Source organism: Pagrus pagrus (assembly GCF_965226575.1).
Source record: "Pagrus pagrus genome assembly, chromosome: 14".
Taxonomy (NCBI): domain Eukaryota; kingdom Metazoa; phylum Chordata; class Actinopteri; order Spariformes; family Sparidae; genus Pagrus; species Pagrus pagrus.
In genome coordinates, this window is record NC_140198.1 from 19,468,652 (window position 1) to 19,486,130 (window position 17,479).

The following is a 17,479-nucleotide window of genomic DNA, read 5'->3' on the forward strand; positions in this document are numbered from 1 at the left end:
ATGAGGAACCGCCACTGAGGATGAGATACAAAGGTATATGCCCACAACACACAACACACACAAATCAAATCAATTATGAACCTCTCTGAAACCTACTGTGCAATCTTAGCAGTGAGCGCAGCAGCTTGCAGACATCCCCAAATGCCAGCATGTTTCAGGGTTTGTTGCAGGGAGCCAACCCCAAAGGACACACCATCCCACTTCTCTACAGTGCCTGAACTCTGTAAGGCACAATCTACAGCTTTACTCCAGCATGAGTGTGCTGCCCTGGAGAAAAACAAAGGCGGGAATGAAATTATCATAAGAATGTGAGGAAAACCATGAAAAGCTCAGCTTACATATACAGTATTTGCTGTATAATTACAGGTAAATGCATGCAATAAAAGACTGCAGCTTGGTTTCCACACATACATACACACAGAGCAGATTCTAACCGTGTGTTTCCATTGAAGAACTGTAGGTTTCCCATTTCATGCAGGGCCAGAACTCTGAGGGAGTCATGACTGTTGGCCTGGAGATATTCTGAGGAAAAGTTGGAAGGACAGCCTGACACACACTTCATTTGATAGTTGATGCAATTATCTTACTCTCCAGTGGCGGAGGAAATGCTCAGTTCCTGTAATTAAAGGTCTAGCATGTAGGATTTAGTGGCATCTAGCAGCAAAGTTGCAGACTGCGGCCAACTGAATGCCCCTCACCTCACCTTCCCCTAGGGTGATGCGTTATTATGGATCCTACCACAGTTCTCGCAAGACTTGCCCTACTCTGCTTGATTAGTTGGCTATGTTGGTTGCGTTCTCTGCATTTGACTCAAACTAACACAGTTGCTCTGGTAATGTCTGTTCTTCTTGTGGTTCTTCTAGTCTTACAATACCTGGGGTGGGATCCATAATAATGCTACAGTGGGTGCTAGAAAACACAAAAGGCTCTCTCCAGAGCCAGTGCTTGGTTTGTCTGATCTGGGCAACAGTAGAAACTGTGAATGAGGAGCTGCTCCCTCAATCAATTAATGATTCTTAGTTTCAGATCACTATTCATTAAAGAAAACATAATTATAAATATTATGTTTAATTTCAGCCCCTAAATCCTACACACAGGACCTTTAAGTAAAAGTAGACATGCCAAATTCTAAAAATTCTCACATATAAGCCAAAATCCTGAATTCAACATTTTACTCCAGTAAAAGTACAGAAATCTTTTAATGTACTTGGTATCAAAAATGAAAACACTCCATATGCAGAAAGGCTCCTTTGACAGTGTTGTATCATTGTATAATATCATGCTTACAGTGGCATGGAGGAGATTTCTAATGCTAATCAATGTGGCTTTGGATACTTTGCATACTAGTGGATAGTTTAGTAATATAGTACTGCATTATATCATATAAGCACACAATACTAGATGTTTTTTATGTTAAAAGTCATTAGTAACTGTAAAGAGTAAAATAAACACAATTAAGTAAAAACTGCAATATTTCCCCCTGAAAGTCAGTGTAGTAGAAGCATAAAGTAATACAAAATGTTACAAGGATAATACTTGTGTAGACTACAAGTAAGTCAAAATTGTATATACTGTAATCACAGTACTTGAGTAAGCGTACTTGGTTACATTCAACCACTAGTACTCTGGCTAACACATCAAACTCAGTGCCCCACCATTTGACCCCTTGTCAGCACTTCCTTGTTTACATAAAGTGTGCTATAGAAGTATGTTGTGCTCTTACTAATGGAGGTGGAGTATGCAGCAATGACAGTCGGGATGTGGTCAGGGCTGATAGGGAGGCTGTAGAGAGCACTTGGACTACTGTAGTCCTCCTCTGTCAGGTCACAAGGTTGGATGTTTGGAGGAGCCATAACTACAGGACTGAAATCAACCAGGCTCGCAGAATGGCTGAGACTTCTGCTCTGACAGTGCTGCGACTGTGCTGCAAAGCCTGGAGAGACATGGGCACAGAGTTTCAAACTGTTGTTGTGTCAGTACGTGTGTGTGTGTGTGTCCACTCAATCATCACTGGACTCACAAGGCTGTGTGTTTGCCTGAAGCAGCAGCAGTAATGAACGACTATGCTGGAAGACCTGAAGACAATGTGGTCTCCTCTCAAGTGCTTGACGGTAACAGCTCAGCGTGTCTTCTACATCCAGAGGAACGCACACAAGGGACATGGCATGCTGAATCTCTGCACCTTAGTCACAGAACATATATGCATTAAAACATTATACATGCAAACACAACCTGTCTCATCTTTGCACTTTCAGCTACATACATTTTGGTTATTTTGCACAGTCAATACTATAGTTCCACACCGTACCACCATGCTATTTGTTAATATTTGGAACATTTCACTTGTAGGCCAGCCATTATCAAGTACCTCTGCCTCCAAACAATTGTTTGTGTAATTGACATGTTTTGACATGACATGACATGAGGCTGACTGTTCAAACCTTTAAGATCAACTGCGTCTTGATGAGTGGAGTTTCTGAGTGCTGCTTTTTTGCAAATGGGCGGTTGCTGTGCAGGGTGAGGGGTCCAACCGCTGAGCAGCTGGGAGTCTGCATAGCTCCTGTAAGTTACCTGGAAAAAAAACACCACACACAGTATATACACATACAGTACAATACAAACAGTGAATAAGTGTACGCAAAACAGATAGATTAATTAGTCATTACACTTTCAATGATTTCAAAACATGATCTATGGTGCTGAATGTAATCTGATGATAATGTCTATACAAGCTCTGAAGACATTATCATCAGATTTCAATGTTTTGACTTCTTAACTGTTTTTTTTTTGTGGAAGAAAACTGAGATAATAAATGTAATCCCAAACAAAAACAAAAAAAAGAAAAAGAATTAGCGCCTTGCAGTTGTCTATAATCAACACAGGTTCAAGGTGGGCATCCAAGATTAGTGTCACCAATTCAGTATCTGAGCAACTGTGAAATATTGTCACAATTCCCCCTTCTGTTCTTGAGTTAATGTGCTGAATAATGCCCAGAAAAGTGTTTATCAGAACATCATGATATCACAGTGAAGTTGACCTTTGACCTTTTGGATATTAAATGTCATCATGTCTTGATTTTATTCAATTAGACATTTGTGTGAAATTATGTTATAATTAGCAGACAAAATCTTGAGTTATGGCCAAAAAGGTGTTTGAGAGTCCACACTGACGTTTGTGCCAAATTAAAAGAAATCCCCTCCAGCACTCTTGAGATATCCTGTTCACGAGAATGTGACATAAATACAGACGTACTGACAACTGCTAGTTTGTTATGGCTTTATGTTATGTTATGTTATGTTATGTTATGTTATGTTATGTTATGTTATGTTATGGCCCACATTATTTCTTAACAGTTTTATTGGCTTGGTTAACCTTGTTAACATGTTTCTGTGTGTGGGTTTGTGCTACCTCCTTGCCAGTGGCCTTTTGCGTCTTCACATGGTGCGGTTGTGGGACAGCAGGTCCTCCAAAAGAAGTAATCCTTTCTAGCATCCTCCTCTGAGCATGGACTAGTAGAGGAGTTATGGTCAAAGCATAACGTTCTCTGGGACAGACATATAGATTCAGGCACACACACACACACAACCATGGCAATGTATGAAACAGGGCTCTATGTGACTGTTCAATCATGATTTAGACACTACAGTAGTTAATGAGCAAAATATGGCAATGACATTAAAAAGAGCAGTGCTTTGTGTTCAAATCCACTCAGTATGTTTACTAAATGTTTCTCCTATTATTTCTGTATATTATATCATAGTTAGTTAGTTAGTTAGTTGTGCTGTGCTCAAAAGCTCCCCTCAAATCCACTTACTGATAATTAGTCTGAACTAATCTCTGTCTCCCTTGAATGTTATTATACATCTGTTTATAACTGAATCTTAGCTTTATGACAACAGTATAGTCTAAACGACTGCAAATAAAAATCGTATTCACCGTGTGTTTGAGTTGAAAACTAAAGCAAAGTGGGTCAGGCTTTCCCATTTTCCACTATCATGGAGGCGCTCCAGAGTGTGCAACACCAATGTGCGAACCCAACGCAGGTCCACCTGCGTGGTGTCATCCAGTGGGGCTGAGAAGTGGAGACTGGACTCTAATTCCTCCTCAGTAAGGTCACTGTCATATAAACTCCACAGCTAGTAGGAAAAAAAGATGAAGATGAAAGTTATTAACAGGACCGTGTCATTTTCTCTTTGTAGCTGTATGTGTCTTAGCACAGATGACAAGATGCAGACTGTAGTGGCCACAGCAATCACTGGCAACCTATAGATCGCAACACACTTTAAAATGTTTTATTTTTAATCATTTTTCAGAAATGACCAATTAGGTGTGTGAGTTTTTTTTTTAAACTAGCAGCTACTGTACGCAAGTGTATATAGTTGTATGTGACACTTACCCCTAGTTTGTCCAGCATATCCATGATTAAGTCAGTAGCCAGCACCAGAAGCGGGTTGAAGGTGGTGTGCAGCTGGTCTGCTGTGATGGGGGAGGAAGGTTCAAGCTGAGCAGCTCTCTGGACTAGGACAGTGATTCTGCAGCTCTGGTCCCACACAGTCTGACACACACACTGCAGAGTGGTCCAGTGGCTGCCACGATGGGCCAACACCTAGAAAAATCAAAAACAGACACATAAGATACAATTTAGTGCATAAAAATGAAGAAAGTAAAGTCAATAGCACATACACAGCATATTGTATATGTAACTGAACAATAGAGTAAACACACTGTGAAAAAGATTTGTGGTTTTCAAACAATGCACATGCCTGGTTTTACACTACATGGTCACATGTAATATCAGTATTTTCAGAATTGTGTGTGAGTGTATGACCATGTAAGTGTGTACAGCACCATAGCCCTTCGGAGATGTAAAGCGGCTTTGTTGAGTGAGTCCAGCAGCAAGGCAGCTGAGTATCTGTGCATCTCAATCTGCTGTTCCACAGTCCGAGAGGAGTCCTCTCCCTCTTTGCAACTCTCCTCTGTGACAGGTTCATCGACTATGACTGCTGGAAGAAAAGGGGATGAAAGTGATGACACGCAGATCAGGTGATACCTTTTTCTTCTATTTTTTCAAAATGTGCAATTTTCCTCACCCTCCCTGCTGCTTCCGTCTTTATGTGCAGCCACGTAGTCCCCAAGACTGGCGTGAGAGGTGTCTCTCTCTGAGACAACCTCATGTTTAGACAACTGCTGCCGCTGTGAGTTCCTCCACACCAGGACACCAGTGTAGGCCAGAGAGAAACACAAGGGATTTAACTGGCTGTAACTGAAACAAAGCACATACAGTAATTAGTAGAGTATGATAGGCCTACACACATGAATATGCCATATATATTGAATAATCTATGGTTTTAACACTTATCATATAAATAAAGACAACAAATCCTACAACATCTGAGTTCAGATTCCAAAAGCAACACTTAATGTCTCCCAAAAATGATGCAATCCTGCATGGGGCATATCAGCAATCAGCAGTTTGTCTCATAAAGTAAGCAACCCCTTGGGCCATTTAATTAAAGTGATGCAACAGATCAATAGTTCCCAGAACAGGTCAAGTCAAGTAGCTGATATCTTGTGAGTGCACCTGTCCTGCAGGGCTCCTCCATGCAGCTGGTCCAGGCCCTGGTAAAGCAGTGCTAAGTGGGCTTGAGCCACGCTGTAGTTGAGGTTAGACTTCCACACTCTCTCCTCACAGCACATGTTCCTCAGCTGAAGCTGCTTCTTGTGGCGTTGCACCACAGATGACATCATGGCTAGCAGGTTCTTCGCAGCCTTCACATCCCTACACACACGCAGAAGTCCAGTGCAGATGTGGTTAATGTGAACCAACACGTATCCAAAGATAAACACACACACAAACACATAGTGTACCTGTTAGTTCTCACTCTCTGAAGCATGCTGTGTGGCATTTTCTGTTTTAGTTTCGCTCTTGTGTCATCGTGAGAAGGTGTTATCTTGTTCTGCCACAAAAATCCGGACAAAGTATTGATATTTTATGCTAAGACATAGCAACAAGTGTGAATATGCTGAATTATCACTAAATAGTGCATTACATTTTATGCAGTTTTTAAAATTCCAATTCCCTATGAACTGTGGATTGGGTTTAGGGTACATAGCTAATGTACTGCACTTAACATAGTTGTGATGGTGTCTACAGTAAACATAAGGCACTAAAATTAAGAGCAATCCTCAATGAATTTGTAGAACATATGGCTATATAATTCCACATGGTTGGTTAGTTGTGTGTTCTCATGTGAAGCAGCTTGCAGAGAGCTAATAAACACTATCTCTTGATACAGCTTTTCAAAAGCACACAGAAAAATACAGACTACAAGTACATCTTACAAATACATCTTAGAACAGCACAGTTGTTCAGGATATTGTATGGCATTGTGGTTGTGTACCTGCATTTTTCTGTAGGGTAGTTGTGTATTTGTATTTTTACCTGAGGTGGTTCACTTTCTTTCTGAATCTCAGCACTACCTCTTCTTTTACTCTGACTGTTTCCCTCCAAACATTTGGTAGACAGTCCCATCTCCTTGTCACGCCTGACAAAGACAGAAATATTCATATACTGTCAAGCTTTTATCAGCTTAGGCAGCTACTATCTATAGTAAAGTACAATATGATCCATAGGAAGTGGGCAGTAATGCATTCTTTGAGTGTGAAAGTAAAACGATGATGAAAAAAAGCTGAAATCATTAACTTTACCAGAAGAGATATATGTTGTAAAAGCATACCTGGAATGAAATTTAAATATGCTTTGCCCCCACTTTAACACAAGGTCTGGGTGGCCCTCTTCCATGGTCCTCTGAAGAAGGAGTGCCGCAAACTCAATAAAGTAAGCCGTGCGTCTGAGTTTCATTACTATCAAGGACACAACCACAAGAACACAGGTGTCAGTGAACAAGACTAAACATTAATTGAGAAAAAGTTTGTGAGTGTGTACTACTTACCACCTTGATAGGCATCCTTTAATGTGCTGTTGGTGATCAGATTATACAATATGATGGGATCCTCACAGCCAGTCAGTGGCCGTGAAATCTCTGCAGAAAAAAAAGACAGTCATGTACAATGTGGAGCTTAGGAAATAACACTAATTGGATATATGTATAAAAAATGTTTTGGCTATTATGCTTGACAGAGTAGAATTGTTAAAGGGACAGCTGAGAGACACTAAAATGTAATTAAATATTTGGAACAGAGTCTTGCTAAAGAGATGAGTTATAAGCCAGTGTAAGATCTGGTGAATAGGGAGTATTTTTCATATTTTCACAATAAGAAAATATTTTATTATTAACGGTATACTCACAAGTATATTAGAAAACACAATGTACATGCTATGGTACTTTTGTGTATCATTGTTCCCAAAATGTTGGAATAAAAGCCAGCACTTTTTCCAGCTAGCATATTTTCAGCAAACGTTCAATTATTCAATTCAATTATAATAAAAAGTCAGACATTGTAAACATCCTGCTTTCAACACCACCTTGTTTTCAACATATTTTTATTTTTAATCAGTGAGACCATTGTGTGTGTATATGTGTGTTTCCATGGGTTACCATTGTCTGCTGAGAGGGTTGCTTCAGATGTGATTCTTGTCTTGTTCTTCCAAAGCAGTGCCTTCAGCTGAAGATTTACTTTCATTTCACACTCAACTGCTGCATGATCTGTCTTAGACTACACACACACACACACACACACACACACACTAGAATGATGGAGCAAAATATTCTTCAATTGGTGTGTATTTAAAATCACTTAATATCAAAACATGGCTAAAACTACTATGGCACTCAGTAGAGTGCATACCTCCGCCAAGAGTGCATACCTCCCAACCTCCCAACAGTCCCCTTTAATTCAATCAAGCCTGATTCAATATCAATTAAAAAATATTCAAATCCGCCAGATACGGATTTTTATTTTGATCCACATCAAATTGTACTTGCTCATAGATACCAGCAACATAAATATGCCTGATTTTCTTTCCATCAATCAATCTTTCCATGCTTAATTTGCAAATGTCGAAAAACATCCTATCTCGCAATGTTAAAGAAAGTGGAAAAAGGTAATGGGAAGATCCATCCTCCATCTAAGTTCCATGGAAATCTGTTTAGTATTTTTTGAGTAATTCTGCTGACAACCCAACCAATCAATGGACACAGGCGAAAACATAACTTCCTTGGCGGAGGTAAACATAGAAAAATAGAAAGGAATCTAAATTGATTTCATTTCATTATCTAACGTCATTCTCAAAGTGAGGATAAATCATGACATAAATCTACACTGTTCCACTGTTCCTTACAGCCATCTGCAGCTGGGCATCATAGACCTCTTGGAGCAACCTACGACCACATTCCATCATCGCAGAAGCCATCTGATGCTCCCTGAGCACTCGTAATGCCTGGTCAGGGAGAACAGAAGAAATTATTTTGTGCAAGGCTCCTGATTGGTTGTCTTTTGGGATACCAGGAAGCTGTAAGTCACTATGGGTGAATGTGTCTACTAAATACTGAACATGTAAAAGGGAGAATCAAAGTACTGGTAGTAAACTACAATTTTAAAACTAGTAGTAACAGTAATTTAATACTGAAGAGTAATTTACTGTATAGTAATACAGGGTGAGAGTCATGCCATAATCAAATGCTATGTGTTTTTAAATGTCATTGTACTAAAAATGTGTTCTTTAGAAGCACATTGTTGCTACAACAAAATCAAGTTAAGAGTTAATGACAATTTCTTGCATGCAGCGCTCACATTTTCAAGAAACGTCATTCACAGTATAAACTGAACATTATACGCATACAGACACACCTTCGACAGGTAGTAGGTGATGCAGGCTATCATGTGCATAAGTGACTCTGAGGTGCTTCCAGTCCATTTTTGCTTGAGAAGACCTGAATTCACCTCCAAAACTATCAGGCATTTTTTTAACACCTGACACAGACAGAGGCATAAACACATAGTTATGGAGTATTAAAGCTATCTATTATGTTACAGAATATTAAGACTTGTATGAATGAGGTTTTGCATACCTGTACCACAGGGTCACAAGTGATCTGATGGAAGATTAGTGGTGCTAAGAGGCTGTAACAGTTAACTACAGCTTTCATGGCAGCGCTACCATCATTCAACCACAGCGCAAGGTCCATGGCCACCAGCATTTGCTCACATTCTGCCAGTCTGGCTTCCTGCATACATAATGAACATATCATTTATTTATGTTCAAGTTAATTTGAACAAACTGTATAGCCTCACTTCTTGTATGTGTTAGTCATTCAATTTGGAAAACATCATTGTACACACTTACTGTACACATCTCTATTCAGATTCTATTTTTACCTGTTCCCAGATAAATGGTCCATTGTCACTGAATGAGTCACAGTAAAACACGCCCTGCTGAATGTTGATCTCTGTCTTAATGAAGATAGAAGTGAGGAACAACTGACACAGGTGAGCAGAGGAGTGTTGCAGGGTCTGGACATGCAGCCTTCAGTATGGCAAAATGGGATAGAGTAAAAAGAGGTTAGCAAATACACACAGATACAAACTCCTTGCCTTAAACAGTATGATGTATGCACCTCCCTCCTCACCCTGTAACAGCGAGTCTATCCTGTGGGCTGTGGGAACTGGGCTCGGGGAGGGTGTAGTGGCTCCACAGTTCACTGCAGGCTCTTCTTGCTATGGCATACTGCTCTGTTTGAAATGCCACCTGAGAAAGAAAAAATAGCCACAACTAGGGGTGGGCAATTTGGCCATAAAATAATATCCCAATCTATTTACTCACAATCGACAATCGAAATTATGATCATATTTCTCAATTTTGAAATGCCCTGTAGACTATCAGCAGACTTGAAAAAGCCTATGATTCCTTCGCTGTGCTGATAGCTATAAATCATGTTTGTTTTTTTGTCTTATCTTATTGTGAGCGGATTGTACTGTAATGAGAAAAATGAGGACCTGCGTTAGATTTTCCTCAGCAGTCCAAAGGATGTGACTTCATGCACATTCTACAGTGCCTCCTCCACTCCACTAACAGAGAGCAATAGAAATGGAGTCAGCTATCATAGACTTATTACTGGCTTCCAGCACAACCCAAAATAGGGCATCTTAACATACGTGTAAGCACCTGCAAAATGTGTGGTGAGCTGATAAACTAGTACATGTCTACTCGGTATTAGTTTTCACTAGTGTGTAGTGTACCTGTGCCAAGTGAGCCCATGTGGACAGCAGTGGTACCGGCATGGATGCCAGCAGTGGGAATGTTGTCCCTCCTATTGTGTCGCCCAGTAGCTTTCCCTGGCTGTCGTAGGCTGCTACAGCAAACACATACTTCTGATTGGGCTCCAGCCCTTCCACCTTCAACACACACTCACCAGATACTGCTGGTACCTTAAAACAAACAAAGTCAGACCTAATGTTTTGGGCACGCACCAGGTGATACAAGACGACAAAAATGTATCAGATCCTGTTCTGTGAAAGAGATAAATTGTACCATATTTCCAGTTCCTGGCAGGCTGCAATCTCCAAGGCGGACTTTCCAGTTAATGCCCTCAGCTGCACGGCCGCAGAGCTGGTACCAGCACACCTGGAAAGACACAAGTGGAAAGAGAAAAATGAAAAGTATAGAGGTTATGATGGATTATATGCTGTTGGTCCGATTATTAAATTAACCACACAATTAAAAGCAAATCTCACTTGTCCCTCCAAGTTATAAGGTGCTGGGACAAAGGTTAAGGAGTGGTCAGTGCGTGAGCGTAGGATGGGGGCAGGTGGAGGGTTTTCTTTTTCCCCCCTCATCCCGTTGTCCTTATTTTCAGCTGGAGTCTCATGGGTGGTGGAGATAAACAGCTTTCTCTCCTCCACACCTGCTTTCTCTATAAGGGTGGAGGCCTCCTGGCAAGAGCAAGTAGAAATCAGTAAAAGTGGCTACATATCCTTTCACTTACACAGTATGAACAGAAATGTAATGTGCCATTGAGGCATGAAGTATAAGGTTAAAATTCAAACAGTTCATGACAGTTCATAACCCTAACCCTAACCCATGTCTTTGGCTTCACTGTAAAGTGTAAAGTCAGAGATGTTACTTGAGATGCCACCAGAATTCATTATGATTAAGCCTTATCTACAGGGTAATGGCTCAGTGTAATTATATTATTAATCAGTTAACATATTTTGCATCTCTTTTCATGGTTTACATGTACACACTTGCAGAAAAACATACACATTACAATGATGGTCGAAATGAGATATATCAAGATTTTTTATATGACATTCATACTTGTGGTAGTGTCTAAAAAAGTGTGAAAGTTCGTGCATGTGTAACCTCTAGCAGACTCCTCAGACTGGTTTGGTTGTTGCTGTTATTTGGCTCCCTGCTGTTGAAAACCAGCAAGGCTTTCTGGATCAGGAAAAGAGCTTTGGACACCTTGTTCTTCTTGATCTGATCGAACAGTTTAGACTCTGCAACTAGACACAACAGACAAAGTCTCAGAGCAAACCACCATATGTAGACCCATTATTTGTGTCAATTAGGCATGAGCAGAGCTTTCAACTTCTGTTTTAAATCAGCAAGTGCACGATCAGGAAATGTCACTATTTTTATCATGCAGCAGAAACTTTGTGTAGACAAAAGGCTAATTCATTCTTAATAATAACCAATAAGTACGATTGTTTGTGTGCCAGTGAGTCTCACCTGCATTCCGCTGCAGTAACTTTAAGGAAGCCCTGTGGTGGATAATGGTTAGCTCGAGATGAAGGTCTATGGCCAGCAGGGACACACGTGTGGACTGAGTGTGTTGAGAACCTTTAATATCTGATCCTGTGTTTGTGTCAGGTTCTTTTTCCTTCTTAGTCAATTCATCTTCTTCATTTTCCTCTTCTGGCGATGTCGGAGAAGATAGGGAGGGAGCCGATGTAGTGGGGGGACTAAACTTCTATCAAAACAAGAGGAAAGCAGGTTTTAGTAACACTTAACCAGTCATCGTTCATCTTAAAATACAGTGTCAAGATTCTAACTCAATGCAACACCTGTCTTAGAATGGTGTTCAATGAATAAATGTCTAACTGAACTCTGACCAGTGTTGAGTGTTAGAGAGTTAAACTGCCTACCTGCATGAATGCAGAGTCAACGACTGCTGAGCTATCTTGGGGCAGCAGTGTAGCTTCACCTTTCACCAGAGCTTCAAGACCCCCAACCACCAATTCACACACCTTCTGAAGCAGCTCTGTACTTGAACGCTAAGAGCACACACAAATACACAAATTGCACAATGGATTTTTTGTTTGCAATACCTGCTTTTATAAACATAATTTAGGATACCCATACAGATAACATAGCTGTGCATTTAATATTCAAAGCTCAAAATATGGCATCACTTCAAGAAGGCACACAGTTGAGCAAGTGGCCGTGATGCTATAGTGTCTAGTACTCTGCATGGTGGCCGCAGCAACCCTGTTTCGAATCCAGGTCACGGCAGCAGATGTGATCTTCTGTTATGTCGTTGTTGTCCAACCTCTGCCTCCATTTACATCTTTTGAAACTGGACGCCTCTCGATAGGTTTGCTGTGTAAGACCCAATTCTGTAACCCTTTTAAGGGAAAAACAGCTTCCCATGGGTGATAAGCCTAGCTCACATCAAATGCTGTGAGGAATCAGCTGTTCACACATATCACAGCATTAAGGGCTAGTGGTGCAATGGATACCACGTCTGATGACAGATTAAGAAGTTCTTGGTTCCATTCCTGGATAGCTCGACGTAACCTTCAGCTTGTAAAGCAGTTAGTCTTTTCAGAAAAACCTGAAACTAATCACATGCATGAACGTCACAATATACAGAAGTATCATTTGATGCTATTAATGTAATAGACAATCCATTCACATACCTCAAGAAGAGAAAAAGAGCTTGGCTTCACAACATCACCATCAGTTTCACGAGCCGCTAGACATGAAACAAGAGAGTAATATTATCACACCTACAGTTTGAAAAATTGATTGAGGGCAAATGGTCAAACTTAATTCCTCACCTGCGCATTGTGTTTGATCTCTGTGTTCAGCTGCACTCTCTAACAGTATGGCCAATGTGTGGATCATCTCTGCTGTCATTATGCAGTCAGCGGTTGCAAGGTCACAGGCAAAGGTCACCTCACACAGCACGGACAGACACCACAGCCACTGCAAACATTGTTCACAGAAAAAAAGCACAGAAAAATTAATATAACCGCTCACTCAGTCTGTAACTCCAAAAATCAGTAGCGATTCTATGTTTGACAATAATGCGCTCGCTCTAAGAAGCTTCAGTAATGCTTACCTTTTTAAATACATACCTTATCATAATCAGCTACTTTCTCGAGGTAGTGTGTATACTCAAGGTTTTGCAGCTGATCCCTCTGCATCACCACCCTCACTTTATCCCACAGAAATAAGACAGCATCCAAAACCAGGTCCTCATGTGGCTGCTCCTCCTGCACAAACACACAAATACAGCAAATGCACAATTAAAACTCCACCGATAACTTTATCTGAATCCTTGGAGGATCAGCCCTTGCACAAACACACACACACACACATACACATCATGGAAACTTACAGGAACAGAGCCACAAACGGACTTGTCCAGGGTGTCTACCAGGCCAATGAAATCATCACTCATTGAGAAGGAAGACTTGTGTTTGTCTGTTGGAAACATCAAACAGCATGATCACATTGTAATTCAGAGATGACTCAAATCAGTGTTGGATATTTTGTGATCAAGTAACCAAGACATTAAAGGATGAAACATGAAAAACATCTCAAAGTTCACAGATTGACAGAAAGTTACTTGATTAGGATTCTCGAAAAGATTTGACATCAGCTTGGCAACAAAGGAAAATGGTATTCAGTGGTCATGATAATTTCGTCCATAAGGCAAACACAAGGAATCACAGAAAAGAAGCCAGAATCGTTGACACGATTGCGCTATTGCTACCATCAGTTATGTTGTCCTCTCTGGCATGGCTCCTCTGGGAAGACAGCAGATTGTTGAAGCTGTGCAGTAAACCAAGCTCCCGCTCTGCCTTCCTGAATGACTGACCTTCCACACCCTGACGCAGAGAGACATAAAGAGACACTCAAGATCACTCAGAGACGCAGCACACGTTGAGCTGAACAATGAGAAGTAGATGTTTGTGTGCTACTCACGGACAAAACCTGTCGCATGTCTCCGGCAAGTTTGCTGAATGCGTCTGGCTGTTTGTACTGAACCAACAGCTTCATGAACCTCACCGCAGACATGATGGGTACTTTGTTTTCTCCTACCAACACCCCACATCATATTACTTCACATTTTCCAACCAATCGCACAGAAACAAAAAAAACACCTTGCAACACACCTTGTACAAATGCTGTACACGTTTATTGTAATGTAATAAAGAAAGGACAAGCAAAACAAACACTAACCTGTGATGGCTAAATCCATTAGAGAAGATGCTGGCGTCAGTGCACTAAGGGACTCACTTATAGTTGTGACTCCTTCAAACACAGGAACACACAAGCACATTTAAGCTTTTCTCTTAATTGTGCATTTACTGTAATCACATCTGTTACGTGTTTGTTTAACTAACCAGATAATATACTGATGCCAGCAGACAGGAGCTCCAGGATCACCTCCTGCCGCTCTGGTTCATCTGGCATCCCTGTCTGCAGTAGGCGTCTGGTGCTGACCTTAAGCGCTTCCAAGATGCCCAAAAAGTGGGCTGCCCTGCTGTCAAACAGGTCAATTAGCATGCGCTCTGTTGTCGTAGAAGGCCATGGCGCCTGTACAGGAAGGTACATCATTTTAGGTAATGTCCCAAGAACATTTAGTCACACTCAGCAACACAATTCGAATAATTCCTGAAAATTACAATTATTAGAATAGAGATCTCTGGGAGAGACCTCTTGGGTTGCGATAAGATGGGAAATAAAATTTACAAGAATTAAAAAAAAGTGGTAATGATTACATTGATTACACAATATCAAACAAAAAAATATATAAATCCAATTAAGTACAGTAAAATATGGTCTGAAAATAAGAAGATAGCAACTTCCAGTGTCCATTATACACAGCGAACAGCAGCAATGCAACTTAACAATGATAAAACAACATTATTTAACAGGAGTCAGCATGTGTTTGGTGGGCCTATGACACTAAGCATTCTCTCTAATGTGACAGTACACTTAAGGGTGATGACATGTAACACTGAATATGAGGATATGGCTGTAAAGTGAATTTTATTACATTGGGAATGTCCTTCAGGGTGCCTTTGGTTTTGACTCTGAACGTGGGTTTGGGTTTCCTTCTGGCCTGAAACACCGCGTTCTTAAACACCATGACAGCCAGCTGAAATAAAAGAAAAGAAGAGCACTTTAACACTGTACAGCCAAAACAACAAACTGTTAACTAAGGCACAGAAAGTTAGAAAAGTCATACATCTTCAGAAGACAACAAGTTGTATGTGTCTGTATTTATACACACAGCAGCAGCTATCCAGTGAAACAGATGGGGTCTTAACAGCGAGAGATGTTTCCACTGAGTGACATAATGAATGCAGAGCCACTGTTTGCTTTGAGGCATACGTTCGGGAATAAGAAATGTAGCTTCTCGTGCAAAGGCAGTGTAAATTAGACTTCAAATGGCACGTTTCCTGATTAGATGTATAGTTTGTCATAATTTTATTTTGCATGTATTTTGTTCTCTCAACATTATATTTCAAATATATCATATTTTGATGAGAGGATTCTCCTGCCTTGATAGAGGCTTCTTTGTAAGCTCTCTGGGTCTCTCTGGTGGTAGGAACGTCACTCTGCAACTCCATCTTTGCTTGCTCATTGATTTTTCCTAGGGCTCTCCTGGCAAACTTCTGAAAGCATTTGAAGACACACAAACAATTCCACAAATGGGGAACAGGACTTCTAGAATAATTCAAAAATTCAGTTTAGTAACCTTTTCAATGAGTTCAATAAGTGGATTACAATACATACAAAACCTCAATCTAACCATAATAAACCAGTCACCAGTAATTAATTTTGACACTGAAAGCTAAACATGAGGAATAAAGTATTTAACCTGTGTTTGGGACAGTAATATCTTTATGCAGCAGATTGATAAATTGATCAAGTTTTATTGAATATTCTCAGCTAATGACAGTCGACAGTCTGACAAACAGAAAACTGCAGACAGATCAAGAACAGGTGACAGTTGGTATTATATGAGATGTCAAGTCAGTTGACATTGCAATGATTGTGTTTTTGTAGGTGTCTGGATGCACATGACACGTGTCTTTCACCTCCGCCTGCGCCGCAGCCTGGTTGTCATAGTAACACTGGCAGACAGCACAGTAGAGGGTGGAAATCCATGGCAGGTACTTAGCAGTCATCAGAGGGATGGAGAGCTCTAAACTGATGCTTGCCCACAGAAGGTACTCCAGTGCCTGGACAGGATCATAAATGGTGGTATAAAGGATCATGACACACCCAATTACTGTGTATCTACATTATACATTATAAATCACACTGCTGTCTGGTTATATAACATCATGCATTAGCTAAAAGTACCACTCAGGAGTAAGAGTTGCATATTATTATTATTTGGGTCATGATATTCCAGAGGGAAGACAAGAAGACAAACAGAAGTGAGTCACTGAAAATTCTCTTTTGAAATCTCAAAGATATTGTCTATCACAGTCAACACAAACCACATTAACCAGTCCAAAAAATATATGGCTTTGCAGATCTACCAGTGTATCATTATCAAATACATCAAACACAGTCTGATTCACAACCTCTGTCACATACCATTTCTCACCCTCATCCACTTTGCCTTTTGATTGAGAGTGCATCAGACATCACAATCTTTTACAAAAGCCCTTTGGAAGATGAACGTTCTGTAACAGTTGCAACAAGAAATACAACAGTTCAAGTTCTACGTATCATCTGTCTCTAAGTACCTGTGCACTACAGTTCATGGTCATCAGGTAACGGCAGATAGTGTAGATGTGTAGCGAGCCTGATAAAAACGACAAAGAAAAAGGGGAAGACACACAGTAGGAGGTTAGTTCCACAATATAACATCAAATTCAGTCGAATATTATCATTTCTCACTTTTCTGTCAGACAAAAAGCAAATGCTGGACAACATTATACAAGTTGTACTAATGTACCATTATATAATTGCCAGTAGAGGTTCTCATGTCCTTGAAAAGCCTGCATCATGATCCTGACGAAATTCAGCACATGCAGCAGTTTACAGAGACTCTCCTGGCTTAGGACGTTGAGCTTTTTCTCCTGCTCAAAAATGCACAGGGCACATGCCTGCATTGCATGGATCTAAACACACACACACACACAAACAACATATTTACTGTGGATATATTAGGGTTCGGGTCCAAACATCTAAACATATCAATGACCTTTCTCCACATGACATTACTTCTCGGTAAACTAAAACAACAATGTACAAGAAGCA

The 17,479-nt window shown here is 40.4% G+C and overlaps 1 protein-coding gene across 2 annotated transcripts in view; it reads right to left on the bottom strand.

The window, feature by feature from the left end:
* cfap54 (cilia and flagella associated 54) overlaps positions 1-17,479 on the bottom strand; it is a 38,051-nt gene that overhangs the window by 18,205 nt on the left and 2,367 nt on the right. The window contains exons 4-43 of one of the 2 annotated variants that reach the window (XM_084373332.1): positions 17,175-17,340; positions 16,963-17,021; positions 16,303-16,446; positions 15,763-15,876; positions 15,255-15,356; positions 14,599-14,791; positions 14,435-14,506; positions 14,177-14,289; positions 13,965-14,079; positions 13,587-13,672; positions 13,324-13,461; positions 13,024-13,171; positions 12,883-12,938; positions 12,109-12,237; positions 11,693-11,933; positions 11,324-11,466; positions 10,696-10,893; positions 10,493-10,585; positions 10,201-10,389; positions 9,591-9,709; positions 9,340-9,487; positions 9,033-9,188; positions 8,812-8,934; positions 8,303-8,401; positions 7,560-7,677; positions 6,954-7,043; positions 6,738-6,864; positions 6,443-6,545; positions 5,869-5,957; positions 5,582-5,779; positions 5,091-5,263; positions 4,849-5,000; positions 4,397-4,606; positions 3,937-4,136; positions 3,409-3,544; positions 2,442-2,571; positions 2,021-2,182; positions 1,724-1,933; positions 435-522; positions 97-267 (exon numbers count right to left, since the gene is read on the bottom strand). In XM_084373332.1, the coding sequence (XP_084229458.1) occupies positions 97-267; positions 435-522; positions 1,724-1,933; positions 2,021-2,182; positions 2,442-2,571; positions 3,409-3,544; positions 3,937-4,136; positions 4,397-4,606; positions 4,849-5,000; positions 5,091-5,263; positions 5,582-5,779; positions 5,869-5,957; positions 6,443-6,545; positions 6,738-6,864; positions 6,954-7,043; positions 7,560-7,677; positions 8,303-8,401; positions 8,812-8,934; positions 9,033-9,188; positions 9,340-9,487; positions 9,591-9,709; positions 10,201-10,389; positions 10,493-10,585; positions 10,696-10,893; positions 11,324-11,466; positions 11,693-11,933; positions 12,109-12,237; positions 12,883-12,938; positions 13,024-13,171; positions 13,324-13,461; positions 13,587-13,672; positions 13,965-14,079; positions 14,177-14,289; positions 14,435-14,506; positions 14,599-14,791; positions 15,255-15,356; positions 15,763-15,876; positions 16,303-16,446; positions 16,963-17,021; positions 17,175-17,340 (5,501 nt within the window). Of the gene's footprint in view, positions 1-96; positions 268-434; positions 523-1,723; positions 1,934-2,020; positions 2,183-2,441; positions 2,572-3,408; positions 3,545-3,936; positions 4,137-4,396; positions 4,607-4,848; positions 5,004-5,090; positions 5,264-5,581; positions 5,780-5,868; positions 5,958-6,442; positions 6,546-6,737; positions 6,865-6,953; positions 7,044-7,559; positions 7,678-8,302; positions 8,402-8,811; positions 8,935-9,032; positions 9,189-9,339; positions 9,488-9,590; positions 9,710-10,200; positions 10,390-10,492; positions 10,586-10,695; positions 10,894-11,323; positions 11,467-11,692; positions 11,934-12,108; positions 12,238-12,882; positions 12,939-13,023; positions 13,172-13,323; positions 13,462-13,586; positions 13,673-13,964; positions 14,080-14,176; positions 14,290-14,434; positions 14,507-14,598; positions 14,792-15,254; positions 15,357-15,762; positions 15,877-16,302; positions 16,447-16,962; positions 17,022-17,174; positions 17,341-17,479 lie in introns of both variants that reach the window. The other variant, XM_084373331.1, reaches the window with a different exon arrangement.